Below are 21,593 nucleotides of genomic sequence, written 5' to 3' on the forward strand. Positions count from 1 at the left end.
TTTGCATTCCTGTGTTGTGCACCGCCCTGTGACTTTCTGATGAATGGCGGCATACAGATTTAATAATTAATAATAATATCTGATGGCAGCTGCCAAACCTAGACAAACGGATTTGATGGTGCGTTGGGTTTCTATAAGAAGTTGCTAGCACTTATTTCAGCCATGAAAACAACGCAGGAAACGGGTCAGGATGCTTCAACTTTGACATCGCAGATATCTCTGCAGCTGCTGCAGAACTTGGGATTCTGAGCTAGAAATTCAATTTCACCCTCTGACCACATTTCCATGTTTTGTAAAACTATAAAGTCACCAGGGAGAAAATTTCCGCAGCAATCCCCCTTCCCTGGAGGAAAAACCGCAGGCTACTGCCTCATCTGCCCCCCCCCAAAAGTGCTTTTGCGCCAAACAGACCTCTGAATTTCTTCTCACATCCAACACATAGAAATATAGTGGCCAATTTGCTCCAAAATCAGACCATACGATTCGTTTGGACTGCTTTTTAAAAGTGCACATGAAAATCTATAGAGTTTTGGCACCAATCTAAGCATTTTTTGTAAGCCATGTTGTCTGCAGAGACATGCAGAACTGCCCCTTAAAGAGTCCATCCAGGTCAGGATTACCAGCACTGACAGGCAGCATCTCTCTCCAGTGGCAGACCAGAAGGCTATACAACTCTTCCTGAACCCGGAACACTCTGCACGCAAAGGAACTGCTCTCCTACTGAACTGCGGCCTCCATCAATTTCTCTTCTGCCCTACCGGCGGCAATGTAGAGCTGTCAGAAGTGGAGCAACATTATGTTCTCTGGAGAGAAATTAGCCGCATCTGTTGACAGCAGGAAAAACAGCCCTGCTCTGCACAACGGAGGCTGGAGGAGGGAAGAGAGCAGGTTTCCAAGGCAGTCTTTGCAGCTGCTCTGCTCTTCCAGAGGCCTGCCGGTTCCCCTAAGCTCACCCCCTGCTCCAGTAACCTTCTTCTGCCCATGAAAGATGCACGAGGCAGCAGCGAGGGAGGCCGCCGAAAGGTCAGTGCGCTCAGGAGAGCGTGGAAGCGCTTCCAAAAGCCGCCGTTGCTTGATGGATTCCTCGAAAGGCAGGGTTTCCTTTGCGCTTGCTATCTCGCCAGCTGCTCAGGCAGAATTTGCTCTGGTCCCCTATTGCAGGGCACCTGCCCAGCAGGTGGGCATGCCAGCGAGCTGGGTGCCATCCATCGCTCACCTCCTAGGCTTGGAACATTCGCTGCATGCTCACAAAATGGCTGTCGATAGTTGAAAAGGCTCCGGGATCCAGGTTTGCTTTCCCATCCAGGTGCCAGGGCATGTTGTCAAGTTTTGGCAATTCTTTCTGGAGGCTCCCCAAACTGTGCAGTCTCTCTGAGCTTGACTACTGCAATGCGTAGCACTCGGGGCTGACCTTGAAGGTTTGGAAATTTCAGCAGGCACTGCGGGCTGAAAAGGTGCATTCTGCTTTTGATTCGCATTGGCCACCTCCTTACTAAGCTAAAGGCGGAAGATGTTGGGACTTCCTAAGCCATGGGCAGGCAACCTAAGGCCCATGGGCTGGATCCGGCCCAATCGCCTTCTAAATCCGGCCCGCGGACGGTCTGGGAATCAGCGTGTTTTTGCATGAGTAGAATGCACCTGTTTATTTAAAATGCATCTCCGGGTTATTTGTGGGGCCTGCCTGGTGTTTTTTGCAGGAGCAGAATGTGTGCTTTTATTTAAAAGGCATCTCTGGGTTATTTCTGTGGCACAGGCATTCATGTTTTTTTTCAAAACAGTGGTACCTCAGGTTACAAACACTTCAAGTTACAGACTCGGCTAACCCGGAAGTAGTAAAATTGTGTGGCAGCGGCGCAGCAGGAGGCCCCTTTAGCTAAAGTGGTACCTCAGGTTAAGAACGGACCTCTGGAACGAATTAAGTCCTTAACCCAAGGTACCACTGTATAGTCCGGCCCCCCGCAAGGTCTGAGGGACAGTGGACCGGCCCCCTGCTGAAAAAGCTTGCTGACCCCTGTCCTAAGCCTTTAGGAACCTGGCGTTGGATGCAGGGCTTTCTCTCATGTGAAGAAACCCGACTGCAAAGCAAGCTGAGGCAGTGTGGTGAAGCAGTTAAAGGTGTTCTGACTACTTCCTGGCCAGGGTTCAAATCCCCACCGTCATGAAACTCAGCAGGCGACCTTTGGCTAGTCAAGTCTCTCAGGCTAACCTACCTCACAGGGCTGTTGGGGGTAAAACTAGGAGGGCGAGAAAAACTCCCATTGTCCCACCTTTAACCAGTAACCCCCTGGTTACAACAGCTCTGCCGACTACCGGTCTGTTTCCAGGCACAATTTGAAGTGCTGGTTATGACCTCTCAAGCCCTGGGTGGCTTAGGCCCAGGCTTTCAAAGACTATTTCCTGATATGAACCTGCCTGGATTTAAGAGTTCTCTTGCAGGAGGCCTTTTGGGGATTCAGGAGAGGGCCTTCTCAGTGGTGGCTCCTCCCAAGCTCCAAATCTCCTTCCTTGTTGTCTTTCCCCAGCAGGCAAAGAACTTCTGACAAACGTTCGGGAACTGACTGCTTTTAATCAAAGGATTAGTGCCATGCTGTTTGTATTGTAATTATCTATGGTTTTAATTTGTCTCTCTGAATTCCTGGCTCTCAGCCTTACCTCCCAGATAATGTGGGACTTTTCAGCGACCATCAAAATCATGCCAATGTATTCACAGCGCAAAGGAGATTCTTCCCTACTATATATTCTCCCATCAATTTTTGCTTAATTATTTCCTCCCAGTTCTGTTTTTAACAGTTATTATCTGTAACTGCCTTGAGTCCATCAGAAAAAGGAAGGTGTATACAATAATAATGATTATGTAATAAATGGAAATCAATCAGGCAACATAATCGCTTTTTAAGGGTGGTTCCTCTTGGGATGGAGCAAGCCATGCCCTGGAGGGCACCAGGTTGCCAAAGGCTGTGCCCAGGCTGCAAATGCTTCCAGGTGTTTGTTTCAGACTACAGCTGTGCATTGCAAGGGGTTGGTCTGGATGACCCTTGGGACCCCATTCAACCCCATAGTTCTACGATTCCAACAGGCCTCTTTGCCAGGAGGGGGAAAACCCCATCGCCCTTTCAATTCCAACCACCAGCACCCCCCCCCAAAAAAAACAGAATAAAAGGGGAAAGAACGAAAGCTACACAGCAATTGTACAACCAGCTTCGTTAGAACAACTCAGCAAAATAAAATTCCGGTTTATTGTTGGACAACATTGTTTTCACACATACATCAAACAGGCCAAAAAAAAAATAAAAATTAACAGCAACTTTGTAGACAAAACAAAAGAACAAAAAATAAAAAGAAGAAAAAGGAAAGAAAAAACCCTTTTATCTTTGGCCTTGCCATCTCATACAAACCAACTAGTTATGGTACATCTAAAGTACATACACAGAAGAAAAGAGAAAGTTACTGGAATGCTCAGAATAAAGATTGTGGACTTTTTTTGCATTTTTTTTTACAAGGTCGTGTTTTGTTTCCCCCCCTTCTCCTTTCGAGATAAATGTTTTGGACATGGTCACACCACAAGTAAAGTCAAGAAATATTTCAATTTTTTTTCCTTTTCGGTTGTTTTTGAGGAACAGAGGGAGAGAGAGAATTAAAAAAATTAAAACACCACACTTCAAAGCCCCGCCCCCCCTTTTGGTCAATCGGAGATCGCGTTAAAAATGGCTGACCTCGTCACAATATGTACAAAAATATAAAATGTAAATAAAAAATACAAACAAATTCTCCTTTAAAGTTACTTTTAAGAAAGCAAGCTGGGCCTTGAAGTTTTCCATTGGGGAGAAGAGGCGCGGGGGGGGGGGAATCAGGACCTTAATTTCTCCGCTCCCCCCAACCCGGTCTCCCCCCACAAAAGTGGCTTAACTTTCATTCCACTCAGAGTTGGGAGAAGGGCTGCCCCCCCTACTTGATGACAAGCGACCACAGCAAAAAGGGGGTCGGGGGGAGGGGGGGAAGAGGAGGAGGGGGACATTTTGCAACAGGAGCTTCAAAGGTGAGTAGGTCACGCTGGCCTTTAAAAAAAATTTCCTCTTTTAAGTTTTTTAAAAAATGTGTGTTTTTAAAAGTAGCTCTGCCTCCTAATCGTCTTCGTCGGTTTTCTGCTTCTTGGGATCGACGTCGTCATCCTGTGAGGGAAATGGTATATTACGTGTAAGAACACGGCTCTTTCTGTGTTGCAGCACCTACAACCTCGGAACTCCCTGCCTATTGATTATCGGCTGCACCCTTCGCAGCACCGGGTGGAAACTATTTTGGTTTAGAGAAGCCTGCCCAGATGTTTAGGATGCTGGTGCGAGTTGGAACCAGTCTTCCAGTCCATTGTTGACGGAGACTTTTTAGAAAGTCTTAAAAATTGTTATTCAATCTTACTCATATCTACATACGAGATTTCTTGCCCCGATCGGGTGGTGTATAAGTTCTATGAAACAGATCAGAAATAAATCTCCCTTTGCCCAATTTTGGAAAACTTGAGAAAGGGCAAAGGTACAGGTAGCCAGGCTCCCTTGGCCTGCAGATGTTTTGCTCCACAAAAGCAATCTGCTTCTCACTTATCTCCCCATCAACAGATGCCAGAAGGTTTCTTCCGCGACTTATGGGAAGAACCACAAGGGCCCCCGGCTCTCCAATTCTCTTAGGGGACTCTCTAAATCTTGCACAGCCGCGGACCTCAAGCCACTCACCTCATCGTCCTCAGCTGCCCGCTTCCCTGGGGGCCCTTCAGCCTCATCGTCCTCATCGCCATCTTCTTCTTCACCTGGGGGGGAAGAGGACGACGGGCGTGAAAGAGGGAAAGCAAGAGCAGGAAGCAGCAAGACCCACACCCTCCCACTACGCCTGGTCCAAGCCTCCAGGAGCCCTTAGAAGAACAGATTCTCAACGTTCTGACTTTTAAAAGCTCTGTTCTTTTAGTGTTTGCAGAATGCAAGGTTAAAATGCACAGGTGCCACTTTCGTTCTCCTTTTTGTGCAAGAAACTACACTTCTGGGTTTTACTTCCTCCTTCCATTTCCCCGGGAGCCCGTTCGAGGAGGGTGCTTGCCTGTCTGCCGCGAACAGGGAGAAGGAGCTGCAGGTATTCTGCAGGAAGGCTTACTTATTCAATCTCCCTTCTGCCTTTTATTTTTTGCTTGTTAGGATTTGGGCTTTTTAGCAGGGGCTACAAATGGCGCCAGGGCAACACTCCCAGTAAGCAGCTGCCCCTTCTCTCCACAAAACGCTGGAATCTTTTACTGGTTTGAAGAGTTTCGTTTGCAGATGACAAGACGCCGTGCATTTTTGTGCGGTGGGACAGGGCACAAGAGGGGGACATTCCATCGCCATTCACACCCAGTTATCCGTTCAATTCCCCCTGCTTTGGGACGGGGTGGAGAGAGGAAAGATAGGGGGCCAAAAGGCTAGTGAAACTTTGGGGAGACGAGCCGTGTGCCCTGTTACACCCAAGAACTATGTGCAGAGGAACAGATGCAGAAAACTCTGCACGCAAGCCAGGGTTGCAAGGTGCAAGGCAACATTGGAACAAGCACCTTTTGTGAGAGCAAAACCCACACCGCACAGAAACTGGGAAAAGAGGGGAGTCCTCTGTTGTAGCAGCCGCCGAGCTCAGTTTGTTTCTGCGTCCCCATCCCAACGACAAGCCCGCCTTTAATGAAGTGGGACGGAGAGAGCCAAAATTCATTAGTTCTGACTCAGGACGTTTTGCTAATTGTCAGGGGCAGGGAACCTGCCAAGGACCACATCCTTCAGAACTGAGAGAAAGAAAAGAGCACTGGATTGACCCAGAAAAGGTCTGAAATAGGCCAGTGGATTGGGGACGGCTTGGAGAGATACTCCAGCACTGGAGAGATCTGTGTGTGTCCCCCCCCCCCCCAGTTTAAGCTCTTCTGGATAAATGGCAGGCCTGTTTGAACCTTCCACATTTAGGCCAGTAATCTGGCTTAATTGTCACTGCAAGCCACTAGCAGAGAGCGGAGTGGAAGGAGGCATCGGGGCGAGAGGAGGGGAGAGATTAGGGTCACCTGGGCAGAAAAGCTGCCCCAGTTCCTCCGGGATGGGGGCGGCTCAGGAAGGCGGGATTAGCTCACGCAGAGTTTTAAAGTCCTGGGGATGGAAGGAATCTCTGCTGGGCTGAGAGGGAAACGGACAGAGGGGAGAGAAATGGCCGCCTTTTGTGCCAACGGAACAGGACATTCTTGGCTCCTGGAGCTGAAGTAACGGGATCCGAGGAGCAACCAGATACTAGTGTTTTCGAAAGGGGAGAAAAAACACCAAACACACCCTCCAGGCCACTTTGGAGAGTAGGGGCCCAATCTGCTGCCCCGCCACAAAAAAAAAAGAAAAAAAGAGAGCCTTTGTTCCTTCTGGTGTTTGGGAAAAGAAACTGTAATAGTGTTAATGTTGATGTTCTAAATGTTATTTTATAGGAACGTTTACTTGCCTCTCTGAACTTTTGTGCAGGATAGCTCTCAAAAAGCGGATCCTGCAAGCCCTTGATGGTTGCAAAAAGGGTTATACTCTAAGGTTGGAAAGTTAAATATCCATCCCTGAAGAGCTTATAATTGCCAGCCTTGTTTGGTTTTCCTTAGTGGCCATATGGACAATGTATATTAATATATGCTTAAAATCGGATCTATGATGATTGTTAAGGTGAGCTGACGTTCTTTGTTAGATTTGCAATTATTATTTTTCAAAAATGCAAATCATGATGATTAATGCCACCACCCTATATGAAATGGTATGAAAGGCATCTGTCTGTCTCCCCACCTCCTTTCCCCGCAGGCAACCCAGAACGCTTCTGCCACATCCTAGCTTGGTGTTGACATCACCGCTCCATCGCCATGGTTTCCGAGCCCTGCCTCCCCACCCCTTTTCCCTCCTCCTCAATCACCCCGGGTCGCCAGGCAACGCTCCCCCACCCAGCAACAGATACCCAATTATGCAAAACGGCCCAGGAGACTCAAGGATAAGAGGCAGTAGCCAAGTGTGATTCAGAGCGTTCTCCAGAAAGGGGCAATGCTTCTTGCACCCAGGGGTGTGTGTTTGTGTGTGTGTGTGTGTTGCACGTTGTCTTGTTTTTCACGAGAGATGAGATGCTTTCGCCAGCGGTTCAGAGCCACAATTTAAGAGGCTCTCGGAGGACGCCATTAACGGCAAAGAAACTGGGTAAAGGGAACAAGGAGCAAGGTCGTTAATATTTTTTTATTTATTGGGGGAAAGAGGGGAATCAAAGTGCCTAATGCTAAGCCACGACAGCTCCCCTCGCAGAGATCTCCTCCAGGAAGCAGCCTCCAGTTCTTGCAATTGTGCAAGAGACCATTGCAATTTATCCACAGGGCGAAAGGGAAGGAAGATTTGCCCATCGCAAACGGTTCTTTTCTCCCACCCAAACCCCAGGGCTTTTGGGTTTCCTAGCCCATCACGGAAATAATATAGTGCACAGTGGATAGCCCACTCGCTGTAAACAATTAAAAGTGGTTTAAAACGCCACAAGGAAATATACCTGGTTGTCACCTATACACTCACACACCCGGGGGCATCCGACACATTAGGCCCCCCTTTGGGGAGTGTGTGAATGAGGCTCGAGAAGTTTACCCCCGACTCCTCAGCAACAGAAGGGGGAAATGTTTGGGAAGCCAGCTGCAAAATTGCAAAGGTGCCAGGCCTGCAAAGGAATGGCAGGAATCAAACCCTGAACGGATCCCCCCTCCCCCCGCATCTGAACAGACGCCAAATATTCCAGCTTCGCCGGGGAGGTTGAGGCTGGGCGGAACGGGAGTTGGGGCCCAAAACACCTGCAGGTTAAAGGTGTGGGGCCAGGACAGGTTTCTCAAATCATCACGCAGCCGTCGCTGGGAGATCGCAGGCTAGTCGCACAGAATCTGACCTGCCTCACAGGGTTGTTGTTGCGGCAGTGGTGGGAGGGGTGGGGGAAGCCTGTGTCCTCCTTGTGGGAAAGGCAGGACACAATAAACATACATTGCTCCCCGCTGATTTTGTCGCCGGTTGGCTCTCCTTATGGGAGTTGGCGAAATGCCTTGCCTGTCGTGCTCAACCCAGAAAGGCCATTAGGGGGAGCCACTGCCCTCTGCAACTGGACACAGCTGGGGCAAGGGGGAGCAGCTGGCCTTCTGCAAGCAGAAGGGGGGGCCCTTGTGGCGCGTGGGGGGAGGTCAGAAAGGGAAACGGAAGGTCACCTTCTTCCTCGTCCTCCTCGTCCTCGCCAACTTCTTCTTCTTCTTCATCTACCTCGTTGTCTGCTTCCTGCTCCCCATTTTCCTCGTTTTCCTTGTGGAAACAAAACACACTTAGGAAAAGGCAAAACTCGCCCCTCAAAGGGGGCAGCCAAAATGCCACTCGCACAGGAAACTGCCCCCAAAAGCACAGCATTTAAAAGAGCTGTCGTCTTGTCTCTTGAAACAGCTGCTAGGATGCACCAGAGCTCATCCTATCAGGATTCCCTAGGTTTGGGTCGGCACCTGCCCCCTTCTCCTCCCTCCCTCCCCACATGTGCGCAACACACACACACAGAGCGGTCAGGGTTGTTGGCCACTTGCCAATCCCCTGCTATGGCAGGGATGCAGAATCTGTGGGTTGCCGGTTGCAATCCTAACAACATTCCTGTGTTGCAGCAATCAAACACAGGTGTTGCAAAAGGGGGACGGGGTCAAAACTAAGAGCCAACACCCCACTGACCCGATGCAACAACTTGCAAGCCCACGATAATTTACTGTTTCAATCATTACCATACGGTATTGGTTGGATGAGCTTACATTTGCATTCTCTTAATTTACCAACAAGACTTTCAAGCTCAGGGAAGAGAAACCAACGACGTTGCAGCAGTGACAGAGCAGCATGCGCAAGGCCCTGGGTTCGAGTTCTACCACCTCCCAGATTTCTCTGGGGAAGGGAAACAGGAGACACCTCACACGGGGAGAAGCCCAGCCTTCTGCAAGCTGGTGCCCTCCGGAAGTTTTTGATAACCACTCCCATCAGTACACTGTGATAGGAGCTGTGGTTCAACACATCGGGGGGGGGGGGCAACAGCTTGCAAAAGACTGGGCCCCACAGCTTGACCCAGCAGAAGGTAACTTCCTATGCCTCCTGGCAGAAAATACTTACGGCGTTTCCATTAGCTGGGGCATCTCTGCCATTTTCTGTCTCTTCCACGACTTCCTTCTTCTCTTTCAAGTCCTTAAAAGGGACAGAAATAAACCAGAGTGAGTCACCAGGATTCCAGCCTCCAATATGGTTGACACTCTTTTTGGGAATCTGTGGAGCTCTTTCACCTCCTCCTCCTCCTCCTCTCCAATGAGCTTGGTTTGTTTTTTTGGAAGGATGGGAGAACGAAGGAAGGAAAACAAGAACATCACAGCGGCCGGGGGAAAGTATAGGAAATGAACTTGCTGCTCCCCAACTGCATGTGGAACAGCTTGAATGCAGAAGCCGGGACTGGGCACAGTAAAACCTTGCCCCCCCCCCACCAAACCAAACAGACAGGCTCTGCTCAGTGTTTGACAAGCATGCACAAACCTCAGGAACAGAAAAGCCCGGCTTTTCATGTTGTTCCAGCAGGGTTCCACCTCCCCATAGCAGACCAGGCTTGGACCAGGTTAGGTTATGGGAGTCCAGAGCACAGAAACTTTCCCCCACTGGCCTGATATTACAGCACGTTCCCTTCCCCCTTATGAAAGGGGGGTGAGTCAGTGGCTCATCAACAAACCGCCAACCTAACACTGAAAACCACAGACACGAAGGGGGAAAGCGGAGTCCAGAAACCCCATTTTGAGCCGCGGGATGTGTCTACCTGCTGCCGGCCGACTGCCGGAATCTGGTGGAAAAAGGCACCAGCCACGGCAGGAGCCCCCTTGCCCATGCAAACACAGATAAGCCTGTCACCAGGATCCTGCCCTCTCCTTCTCTGACTGACAGCCTCAGCCTGCCAGCTTTTTAAAAGGCCGCGAGGGATCCAGGAACATCTTAGCGGATAAACCGTGGCCTGGTCTGTTTGGTGGTTCTGCCACCCGAATGGCTGCATGCTATGCTCCGCACAGAGTCCGGCATGAATAATCTGGAAGGCGGTTATATGCACAAACCAACATAAAGGATTGCCTCCCTGCTCCCCCCGCCCCGGTTTATTCATTTGGATTAGACTAGCCTCCAAATTATTTGCAGGCCCAGTGCAGCCATGCAGCGCTTAAGCCTCTCAAGACAAGCAGGGCTCCTGGGTAAATCGGGAACAGATTAGCAAACTCTGCCTGCACTGAGAAACACCCGGGAATCCTCCTCTTGTGTTGCCTCACTTTAGTACCACTAGGCTCACACCTGTTGCTGAGCATTTAAATCTGGGCAAAAATCAAGCAAGCCTGTTGGGTGTTTTCCACTTTTGGATCTGGTTACCTTCACCCAGCAAGGCTTGCAAACAGATCCATCGTATTCACATCGACCAGATTGGAGCAGTATTCCCTCACGCGCAGAAACAGATATGAACACAAAACCTCTCTGAGCAACACCCCCTAAAGAGCAAATCAAAACAGGCTCAGTAATGAAGCAGTAGCAGCAGCAGTGCCAAGTGTTAACCTCGTAACTAAAACCTAGTGCTAGATCATTACAGGCCGGTAGAACTACAAGACATGGTTGGTTTTGATTTTATCGTTTGCATGGAGTAGAGGCACCTCAAAGCAGAAAGCACCAGATTTTTCCACACTCCAAGGCAAATTGACAATACCAACAAGCTTTAACTTGATCCTGAAACCTTTGAGGCAGGAGTCTATAATTACAGGCCCAGCAGAGCTGTTTGCCACTTCAGGACCAGCCACAACAACACTAGCTAGGAGGGGCAATCCATAACTGCTGGATATTTTTTTTTAAAAAAAGAGAACAACAATTATCTGGAACTGTACTCTGCTAACTGAGGAACTCCAATAAAACGGTTCACATAAAGCAAAACTGACAAAAATACTTATTTCAACCCTCTCCAAAACACATTTGCAGCCTGGTGCCAAGGGTAACCCAATTCTCAAATGCATTTATGGGATCATTCTTTTCCTCCCCCCCCCCCCGCCCCTCCTAATTGCAAGCTTTGCAAAGTGCAACCGCTGCTGGCTGCAGCCACCTGTAACAGATACGCCTATTAACAACCCTGGCAAACATTTGTTTTTATTTATTTAATTTATAAAAAAGCCTCCCACCTACAGGGGGCGCCCGCGCCGCGAGCGCTCGACGCTTCGCCTACGGCGCGCCACGCGCCCGGGCCCATTTCAAAACAGCGCGCCACGGACGGCGCCCGCTCCGATTGGCCAGCCGCGGCAGAACTCCCGACGCATGCCGGGACGTGTAGTTCCCCCTTTGAAAGGAGCAGGGAGGGCTGCGGCAGGGCGCGGGGAAGGCAGCGGACTACGATTCCCAAGAGGCCCCGCGCGGGCGGGGGCCAGAGGGAAGGGAAGGAGGGGGAAAGGCAAGAGGGAGAAGAGGAGGCGGCACGTGGTGGGGCCGCTTTGGGCTGCTGTTTGCCGCGGCCGCAGCAGCCGGGGGCGGCGCTGGAGAGGAGGAGCCGCCGCCCGGCTGGGAAATAAACCGAGCTGGCTGCCCCCGGGGCATTTGGGGGTGCAAAAAAGAGAAATAAATTCACGGGGGCGGGAGAAAAGAGTTTGCAGCCGAAAATAGGTTGGGGGGCTCACTCCCCGCCCCAGCACCTTGCCCCCTATTTTATTATAAAAAGATAGCTCTGTATTTGAACTCGTCTAAAGAGAGTTACACTTGGGCAAGTGGAGTGCGCTGGCCATCTGGAAAAAGAAGTTTTTTTGGGGGGGGTGAATCCCCGTCAAAAGTTCCCTTTCTAAACGATGCTCGAACTTCCACCCCCCATGGTGGCCCGCCCATGACCCCACCACCACTCACTGGGGGCGCCCGCCCGCTTCGACGTGGGTCTGAGGTGCATCGAAGGGGTCCCCCCAAAAACCTCGCCGCCAAAGCCAGCGACACGCGGGACGTTAAACGTCCCTTCGCTTCTCACAGCCCCACCAGCACCACGAAGCGGAATTGCCCACCCGCAGCTGCAAAGCTTTCGGGTTAAACACCCCCCTCCCCAAACCGCAGCTCCTGCCGGCACCTGTAAAAAGGCCGTCCGCGGAGCGGCAAAGCTCGACGGGGCGAGAGGAAAGAAACCAGGCTGGCAGGGGGGCTTAATGGAAGCTGGAGCACCGGGGAGATAGAAAGTAGAGGGACGGTGCCAGCCGCGGAATGACCTTGCTGGGTTCGCTTCTGTGGCCTCGAAGACCCTTCGGGATGCGGGCTGTGAAAACGGGGGTTGTTTGGGGAGGGGGGACGTCGACAGGAGCCCCGTCGGTGGTCTTTGCGCGGGGACGCTCCCCCTGCCTAGAAAAGTGAAGGGTGCCCTTAAAAGCGGGAGAGAAATGGCCACGCGAAGGCAGCAAGCTATTAAAACCGCCGGCTCTCCCCCTCCCCGAATCTGCGGGTGGCCAGGAGGCCGAAGGAGCCGCGCGCCGTCTGCTTGGCACAATGTATCCGGCGGCTGCTCCATTGTATCCGCCGCCCGTCCAAGGCCCGGGGGGGGCAGAGAAGGACGAACCTGTCCCGCCGCCGCCGTCCTTCCCAACGGCAACCGCGATGCTGGCGGCGGGGAAAGGAAAACACCGAGCCCGCCCCCGTCTTCCCATTCATCCCCGCCCATCCATCTACCCACTCGGACGCGTGGGTTCCCTCCGGCGAGCCCCGTTACGCCCCCGCGCCATCCGCACGGACCCCCCTTTTAAAACCGCGAGGAGAGCTTCCGGAACTTTTGCTTGGGGCGGCGAGGTGAGACGGAGGGAAAAGGGTCATTCTAGTTCCAAAAAAAGGGGGTGGCATTTGAACTTCAGATGTCACCCCAGATGTTAGCAAGACCCCCTTTTCGTACCGTGTTAAACCGCGCGTTGGTAACAGTCCAGCCCGTTTGCTAGACGGGAGATCTCGGTCTCTCCCCCCAAAAAACCCCGAGGGGACACCCTTTCCCTGTGAAAGTCGGGCGGGTGGGGCTCTGGGGGGTGTTGATAAAGCAGGTAGGAAATCTAAAGAGACCCCCGGGAGGCTCGGGCGCTAAGCGAGGGGCCGCCGCGACGTGCTGGCTCTCTCCGCACCGCGAAACAAAGAGCCCGCGCCGGCTGGCCACCAACATTTGCTCTCCGCTTCCCCATCAAAGCGAAGCCTCTTTACAGCCTCGACCCCCCAACCCGACACTCAAGTCAACCCCAACCCCCTTCTTCCCGCCCCCGCCTCCTCCTCCCTCCCCCCCCCAACAAACCGCTTCCGATTTTATCGCAGCCACCGGGGGTCGTAAAGTTATTTCCGTGCAATTAGCAAAAGCAAATTAAAAAATATGGGGGGGGGAGAGAGCAGCAGACACACGCAAACTCAACTTGCATTCAAGTACGTCGGAACGTTCACAAAGGATACCCAAGAGAGGAACATCCCTCCCGACGCCCCTCGCTTGTTTTTGTAATTTCAGGTGGAAATGGACCGGGGAAGAGGAGCACGAAAAGGCTGCCTTCAACCGTTGGGCACGGCGGGTCTTTCCCGCCGGGTGGCTTTTTAGTTCCCCGTCCCCCCGACTCGCACTTTTAAAAAAAAAAGTCACCGGGAAAGTAGGGGGATCGGAGGGACCCTCTGAAGTTTTCCACGTCTGTCAAACCCGCGAGGCTCCTTTGAATGGAGAGCTCTTTCCAGACGGCCGCTTTGCAACAGGGACCATTGCGAGCGCCAAGGAGAGCCCGCAGCTCGGGCACTTTAAAGAGATTTTCTCAAAAGAAGCCTCCCGCTTTCTCCCTCTTTGATATACAAGCTGTCCTGTCCGCCCCCTCGGGGGGGTGGAAAACCATTTTCCTTTCCGCAAAAACCACCTCCAAGGAACAAAAAAACAAGCCGGGGATCTTGCGGGAGCGAGGTCGCTGTCGCAAACAAAGAAACGAGGGAAGCCGAGAGAGCGCACGCCGCTCGTCGAGAGACACACACGGACAAAATGGGACTTTCGAGGGGGGGGGCGGACGACGGGAGGCTCCGTCGAGGCAGATCCAGAAATAAGTAGCCGCGGCCGAGGAGGAGGACGGCGTGGCGAGGAGAGGACGCCTGGCACGCGTGGGGTCGCAGCCGCTTACCTTGGTGGAGATCTCGGAGCTGGTATCGACGGCGGCGTCTGACATGGCTGGGCTTGGGAGTTGCGCGGGGATAAATCTCTCTCTAATCTATAGAAAATAGAGCTAAAATACAAAAATAAAGCCCCCGGCGACTTACAGGTCCACCGGCGCGCGCCTGGGGAGCAAGAGGGGGGAAGAAGCGAAGAGACAAGGGGGTGGGTGGGAAGAGGAAAAAAACAAAAACCCCCGGGAGCCGGAGCGAGCAAGGCAGAACAATGCAAAGATGGCTTTGGACGGAGCCAGTGGGAAGCTCACGCGGCGCCACTACCTTTAATATAGATTAGTGGGCGGCACGCTCACTCCCCTGCGCGGCGCGGATTGGGCGGCCGCGGGGAAGAGGGGCCCGCCGATTGGTCGGGGGGCGAACAATGGGCAAGGCTGCTTAAAGCTGTACGAGGCGCGCTCGCCCCCCCCCGCCCTCCCCTCCCGTCTGGGCAGCGCGGCGAGGAGTTGGTGCCGGGCCTGAGCCGTCCATGCAAAGCGAGCAGGACGGAGGGAGGGAGGGAGGGGAAGGAGGCGCTGCAAAGCGCGCGCGCGGGAAAAGGGGGGGGCATGCAGGCCACCCCCCCCCGAGCCGTCTCCTGCCCCTCCTCCGCGCGCGCGGGGAGGTTTTGCGCCGTGCAAAAAGCGCAGAAGCGGAGCGGGGGAGGCATTGCAAAAGGCGAAAGGCTCGGAGCGCGCCCGGAGGGAGGAGCAGAAGGGGATCCAGCCACCCCTTTTTTTTCCTCCGGCGCGCGCGCGCGCACTGCTCCCCTTTCACTCCGAAGTTGCAAAGCCGCTTTCTAAAAAAAAACAAAAAACGCCCTTTTTGCGCCCCCGCCGAAGCAAAGTCGCTTGCATACGCGCGCGCGCGCAGGGAACTTCTGTCGGTTCCACCATTTTGCGCAAAAAGCAACGCGCAAACCTTGGGGGTGCGACGTCCGCGAGTCTTGCGCTCGTGCGCAATCTGCTGCAGGGGGAGGGTTGCAGGAACCTGGGTGGGGTAAAGGCTTTTGCGGGTCGGGGATCGCGGGGGGGGGGGAGGGAGAACAACAGGGGGTGGGTTTTTTTAAAGGTCATGCGCGCCTTTCCGCGCTCTTTAACGCGCCAGCAGGTTCAAGCGAAAACCAGCGAGGGTCGCTTGGGCAGCTGGCGAAGGCGCTTAAAATTGCGCGGCGGCGCCCAAAGTTCGTGGGAGTTGCGCACAGCCCGACCCGAACCCTGCGCAAAAAAACCACACACATAAAAAAAACCTCAACACGCGTCTTTGGCTCCACTTGCTGCAGAGCAAACATGAGAGGACGGAAAGGCTGCGCTATTGGCCGGAGAACCCGCGTGCACGTGGGAACGCCTCTCTCCGTGTTCAGCACTTGGAGATCACGGGGGAGGGGAGAGAGACGACTTTCGAAACCTGCTGATCTCTGTTCAATTCAATCTCCGCTCCAAATCCCATCTTCCCGGTCTAAAATTTTTGGCCGAAATTTCATATTTTTAAAAGCCAGCAGCTCACGCCAAGCAGGGGATGAGTTTCGCGTTTCCTCTCCGCGCACTTCTTCCCGCTCTCTCTTATTTACAGAAGCGGGGGGGAAAGGAAGATGCGGGAGACAGACGATTTCTCGCTCTGATTTGAGAGGGCCAACCGGGAAATTCGACTTGAGCAGCAACTGCTCGTCCGTCCCTTCCGACTTTTTGCTGCCATGCTCGTTTCACAAAGCGCAACGCACCCCGGAGGGGATCCGGCCAAACTTAAAATGCGGGTGGCCGATTCCCGCCCCCACCTTTCTTTACAATCGCCCGCCCCCCGGCTCGGTGCCCACCACTTCAATAAATATTTTTAATTTTTTAAAAAAATGGCAAGGGATTTGGGTGCAAGGTGCCCTGAAAAAATATCTGCGGGGGGGGGGGGATGAAAATCTTGCAATTGCAATTATTAAAAGGTGCAAATCTCCCCACCGTACAAAAAAACTGGATTTGCTAAAATTGCTTTCATTTTAAGCTCTTTGATTTTGCGGTTATCACATGCTGCTTGTTTGTTTTGCAAATAATAATTAAAAACCCCAAAAGTTTGCATTTGCAGGGGGTGGCTGGGAGATTTTAGGGGGGTCCCCTCCGTCCGTGCACCGAATGCCCAATGGAGTCTGCAAGGCAAGGGGAGGCAAGCGCCATGTGCCACACTCAAGATGGCGACTGGCTCCCTTGGCGGAGACACCACTCGGTTCCCCCACGCAGCCAAGGCCGCTAACCGACCGGACCCGATCCAACCGGTTCCCCCGTGCTCTAAGAAAGCCTTCCCCGGTGTCCAGTGCCGTCAGCGACGCCTCAAAGTAGTCGAAGTACGCAGTCGGTGACCGAACAGCCCTGGCGCCGCACTCAACATGGCCGCCAGGCCGGTGCACATCTGCTCCACGGAAGGCGGGATATTGGGCTCCGGCGGCGCTCATTGGCCGGCGGCGTCGGGCGAACACAATGTTGACGCTTTGCGGCGTTTTACTGGACGAGGCCAGTGCCACTTGTGATTAAGGGTGTTTAGGAAAACCGGGAGGCAGGGATCAGCCTGGCTCGATGGAATGGACTTCAGCTCTCTCTCGCGCCGCCTCGTATTGCAAAGGAAAGGGAAATTCTCATCTGCAATCGCTGGTCTGGGCGGCTGGTTGCAAAGGAAAATGCTAGGTTTTGCCTTGTTCTCCCGTGATTTCAACGAAAAGCGGTGCTGTAGGGAAAGAAGAAGCAATTCATTTATCCTGGACGCCGCGTGGACTTTGGTTTTTCCGCTGCTTCTGTTTTGCGAACTTTGGAACAGTTTCTATCGACTTTTGCGCGGGGTTGACTTTTGCAAAAACAGCTGCAGGTTTTGGCACGCGTTGTTCGTGCCTCCGAGCTGCTTTGAAGCCCCGCTTCTCCGCCTCCCCTATCTGGTTCCAGTCCTTCATTCCTGACGTCTAACTTTTTTCTTATACTTAGGGTACAAGGTGCACTTAAAATATCTGCACCTCGGACTTCTCCGAGTCGCCCTCTGGACGCTCTGCTGAGCCCCAAACAGAAAGCAGGCACAGTGAGACGCTGTGATTTTCCTCTAGACTTTGGAAATTTGAGACCCGAGTTCAAGTCCTGCTCAGCCAGGCCCTGGGAATGTGACTTTGTTTTTTTTTTTAAGAATATTTATTAAAGTTTTCACAAACAGAACAAAAAACAATCGTAACAGAAAAGAATACATACAAAAACAAAAAACTACAAAAAATACACCAAAAAAAGAAAAAATTAAAAAACCAACTCAATTTTCTCATTTTTCCAAAATTCTCCTTAGCTTGTTTCTTTGACCTCCTCACGCCTCCCTTTTTTGTATTCCCAGTCATAACATTAGTTCAGCATATCCTTACCCCTTTTTCATTATCACATTTAAGTTAATTTCCATCAAATTTACAAGTTTATACCTTAGCCAATTGTCCTACCATTTTTACATACTCTTACTGATCTTATTACTAAGTCCACTTAAGTCCATTCCAACATCGTTTTAACATTCATTAATTTTACAATGTTTCTGTAAATAGTCTTTAATTTTCTTCCAATCTTCTTCCACCGACTCTTCTCCCTGGTCTCGGATTCTGCCAGTCATTTCCGCCAACTTCATACAGTCCATCACTTTCATCTGCCATTCTTCCAGAGTGGGTAAATCTTGTGTCTTCCAGTACCTTGCGATGAGTATTCTTGCTGCTGTTGTAGCACACATAAAGAAAGTTCTGTCCTTCTTTGGCACCTGTTGGCCGACTATGCCCAGAAGAAAGGCCTCTGGTTTCTTCAAGAAGGTATATTTAAATACCTTTTTCATTTCATTGTATATCATTTCCCAGAAGACCTTTATCCTTGGGCATGTCCACCAAAGGTGAAAGAATGTACCTTCATTTTCTTTGCATTTCCACCATTTGTTATCGGGCAAATGGTAGATTTTTGCTAGTTTGACTGGTGTCATGTACCACCTATATATCATTTTCATAATATTCTCTCTTAAGGCATTACATGCTGTAAATTTCATACCGGTGGTCCACAACTGTTCCCAGTCAGCGAACATAATATTATGTCCAAGATCCTGTGCCCATTTAATCATAGCAGATTTAACCGTTTCATCTTGGGTGTTCCATTTCAACAGCAAGTTATACATTCTCGAAAGTATCTTTGTTTTTGGTTCTAACAGTTCTGTTTCCAATTTTGATTTCTCCACCTAGAAGCCTGTTTTTTTGTCCAAATTATAAGCTTCCCTTATTTGATAATAATGAAGCCAATCTCGCACTTTATCTTTTAATTTGTCAAAACTCTGCAATTTCAGTTTATCTCCATCTTGTTCCAAAATTTCCCAATATTTTGGCCATTTGGCCTCCATATTGATCTTTTTCTGAGCCTTTGCTTCCATTGGTGACAACCACCTTGGGGTTTTATTCTCCAATAAGTCTTTGTATCTTATCCAGACATTAAACAATGCTTTTCTGACAATATGATTCTTAAATGCTTTATGAGCTTTAACCTTGTCATACCACAAATATGCATGCCACCCAAAAACATTATTAAAACCTTCCAAATGCAAAATGTCAGTGTTCTCAAGAAGCAGCCATTCTTTCAGCCAGCAAAATGCTGCCGATTCATAATAAAGTTTCAAGTCTGGCAGGGCAAATCCACCTCTTAATCAACAAATTACACTAGTAGGGCTACAAGAAGTTTTGTAAGGAGAAATATAGGAAATATTGCAAGGATGAGAAAGAAGAGAGATATTAGTTATGATATTTAAATGTAATAGTGAAAGTAAGAAATGTAAATTAAAAGATTGGAAAATTTTCAGATGCGATTGATGGAAGTAAAAAAAAATTGTATAAGATATAAAAGTATGTTTAATAATTGTTGAAAATGTTACGTTAAAAAACTAATTATATATATGTATAGAGAGATTGAGAGTCTCATTTCCCTGGGAAGAAGTCAGGGGGCCAAGCAGAGAAGCTTAGAGGGCCACATTCCAGCTCTTTCCTAAGCGAGAGAACAGCAGCAGCAGCAGACGGTGGAGGCTGGAAAGTGGGGCGCTGCCCTCCAAGTGCCCTCCCTCTTGCCCTCTTGAGGCCCTGCCTGGCAGCCTCCCCCTCCTGTTGCCCTCGTGGAACCGGCCACGGAAGAGGAGGATGGGATGGAAGTAGTCAGAGCTGACTCTGCCTGTTGTTGGCTCTGAGCCTCTAGCGCCCCCTGCTGCCAACCTCCCTGCCTCCCACCCTATCAGTTCCAACAGGCAACAGCCTATTGGAAGCACGCATACTCAAAAGCAAAGCATGAATGTTCGCCCTGAGCAGGGGGCGGCAAGGTTTACCTTGCCTGGGCCGGTTCACTCCAGCGGATCCCCTCCGGATCGCGCGCCCGCCCGCAATTTCCAGCGTCTGCGCAGACATGATTTTCGGGGCTGCGGAAGTGAGTCCCCGCGCTGCGTCGGTTTAGTGGGGACTCGCCGAGTGGCCGGCTCGGTTTGGGGGTGGCTTGTGGGCTGGTTAAACGACCCCATGGGCCGTTTGTGGCCCATGGGCCTTAGGTTGCCGACCCCTGGCCCTGAGCATCAATTTGCACTTTTCACAGAGGCAAACCTTGGCTTGCCACCTGCTATTACACACTTGACACAGAGCTTTACCTACAATTCTTGTTATTTTAGCTGCTGGCTTCTATTTGTTAGTGAACCAAAACTTGTATTTCTTCTTGCAGTGACAAGTGGTGTGTAATTTAAAAAGTAATAATTATTAACTGTTACTCTTTTTCTTCTTTTTTTGAAAGCGTGCACAGAATAGCAGTCATCTTGCTGTTCATCATTTCACCTCAGCTCTGCCTCTCTCAGGACACTGATATCCCTTTTCAGTTCTTTCTCTTGGAATGAGATGATTCCCTGTCCCAGAATTGTGGCCCTGAAAGATAAAGTCATTGTGGTTTTCATGCAATTAAATGCATGTAGGGTTTCCAACTTTTCAGATGGCTACTATTGCCGTTTGGGATCCGCAGCAATTATCATCATCATCATCATCATCATTATTTATTAAATAATAACAAATATAAACACGCAAAGCTACATACCATAATAACGAAGAAAAACAATAGCCCCCCCTCTGCACACACAGTTTAAAAGGCCATAGATAGTTTAATTAGCCAAAGGCCTGGCGAAAAGGAATGTTTTTACTCGGTGCATAGCGCATATGAGGTTAGTTTATTTCCATGCTGCAAGAAGCTTCACCTGCTAATATCTGCAGAACAAGGGGCTGTTAAAAGGCACAGCTATCGAAAAGTTGGCAGTCCTGCACACACCCTAAGGGCCCACACACTCCAATAAATCTGTTGCAGTGGGAGTTGGAGTGCAGCAGGATGGAGCCTCAAAATCTGATTGTAAAATATCCAGTATGAAATAGCACGGTTTTGCTTTCAATAAAGAGTAAATAAATGCATCTGGCGAACAGGTTAAACAGTGAAAACAAATTTCTTAAAAGAGGGGATAAAAGGAGGGGAAGGAGAGGATTCCAAGAAACACTCCACGACTCCTTCCTCTTGCCCAGTTGTGCAGAAGGGGGGATTTTGGCAGGTGCATCTTCTCCCAAATGTTGGTGGGGGAAAAGCTGCGTAGACTCAGATTTTCTCTCTTGCACACATATGGAGAGGCACAAAGGAGTCCTGTTCAGCTTGGCATCCTGTCACCTCCTCAAAAGTCCTGTTCGTGCAGGAAGGTAGTTACCCCTTTCATTAGGTTTCATAGACTTTCCCATGAGAAAACCTGGGTCTGAGCACTAAGAAGCAACGGGTCACAGAGCATGGTGCAGACTTGGCCACCTTTTTTGCACCGTTTTCTGTAGCAGATTGCAGGGAAACGTCCAGTCTGGATGTCGAGTTAATCCTTAACTTCCCATTTGCGTTCGCCTAAACTCTTGTGGTTTCGGCCGTGATGAATCCCTTCCCTTGCATGCTTCCGAAGCAGAGTTATTGGTCTTCCTCGTGGTCCAGCTTTGCTTTTTCACTCTTGATTCACGAACCCGATGTGTTCCCAGAAACTGCTAAAATGCGCAAGGAACCGCTTTCCTTTTAAACCCATTTGTAAGTGTGGAAGGAGCCCTCGCTCTCTCAATCAACCTCATTGTGAAGCATTAAGGAGGGTTCAGGAGTGCATTAAGATGCATTTAGGCTGCGTGGGAGAAACAAATAAATTCTCCTTTCCTCTGAAATGCAGGTGTTCCTGGTCCTTATGGTGTGCATAAGGATTCCTCAATCTAATTCGCACCCTAATGTTCGAGTGAAAACGTACAAAGTTCTGTTTGTGTAACAGGCGCTTTTGCAACAGCGCACAAACCTCTCCAGGTTCTTTTATAACTTTCTTCATTGTAGATATTTG

At 50.6% G+C, this 21,593-nt stretch overlaps 1 protein-coding gene across 2 annotated transcripts; it reads right to left on the minus strand.

Annotated features, from left to right (window-relative positions):
• Nucleotides 1-3,186: 3,186 nt before the first annotated feature.
• PTMA (prothymosin alpha) lies at nucleotides 3,187-14,484 on the minus strand. Of its 2 annotated transcripts, XR_008330755.1 has the most exons (6): nucleotides 14,189-14,484; nucleotides 9,159-9,230; nucleotides 8,234-8,324; nucleotides 7,540-7,701; nucleotides 4,725-4,798; nucleotides 4,139-4,169 (listed from the first exon to the last, which is right to left on the minus strand). XR_008330755.1 is itself a non-coding variant. In XM_053390837.1 (5 exons), exons 1-5 carry the CDS (start codon nucleotides 14,231-14,233, stop codon nucleotides 4,122-4,124), a joined length of 330 nt encoding a protein of 109 aa, XP_053246812.1. In that variant the 5' UTR covers nucleotides 14,234-14,483; the 3' UTR covers nucleotides 3,187-4,121. The 2 variants fall into 2 exon arrangements, 1 of the variants encoding a protein (XP_053246812.1); XM_053390837.1 differs by lacking the exon at nucleotides 7,540-7,701 and having other exon boundaries at nucleotides 3,187-4,169; nucleotides 14,189-14,483.
• Nucleotides 14,485-21,593: the final 7,109 nt, after the last annotated feature.

The sequence above is a fragment of the Podarcis raffonei genome, chromosome 5 (genome assembly GCF_027172205.1).
Source record: "Podarcis raffonei isolate rPodRaf1 chromosome 5, rPodRaf1.pri, whole genome shotgun sequence".
Taxonomy (NCBI): Eukaryota; Metazoa; Chordata; class Lepidosauria; order Squamata; family Lacertidae; genus Podarcis; species Podarcis raffonei.

Bases quoted from the DNA above. Each gene is read 5' to 3' on its own strand.
- PTMA (XM_053390837.1), bottom strand. From the start codon at position 14,233: ATGTCAGACGCCGCCGTCGATACCAGCTCCGAGATCTCCACCAAG. The intron at 9,231-14,188 runs GTAAGCGGCTGC...GTCCCTTTTAAG, and splicing joins GCTCCGAGATCTCCACCAAG to GACTTGAAAGAGAAGAAGGA. The intron at 4,799-8,233 runs GTGACCTTCCGT...CTTCCCCCCCAG, and splicing joins CGAGGAGGACGAGGAAGAAG to GTGAAGAAGAAGATGGCGAT.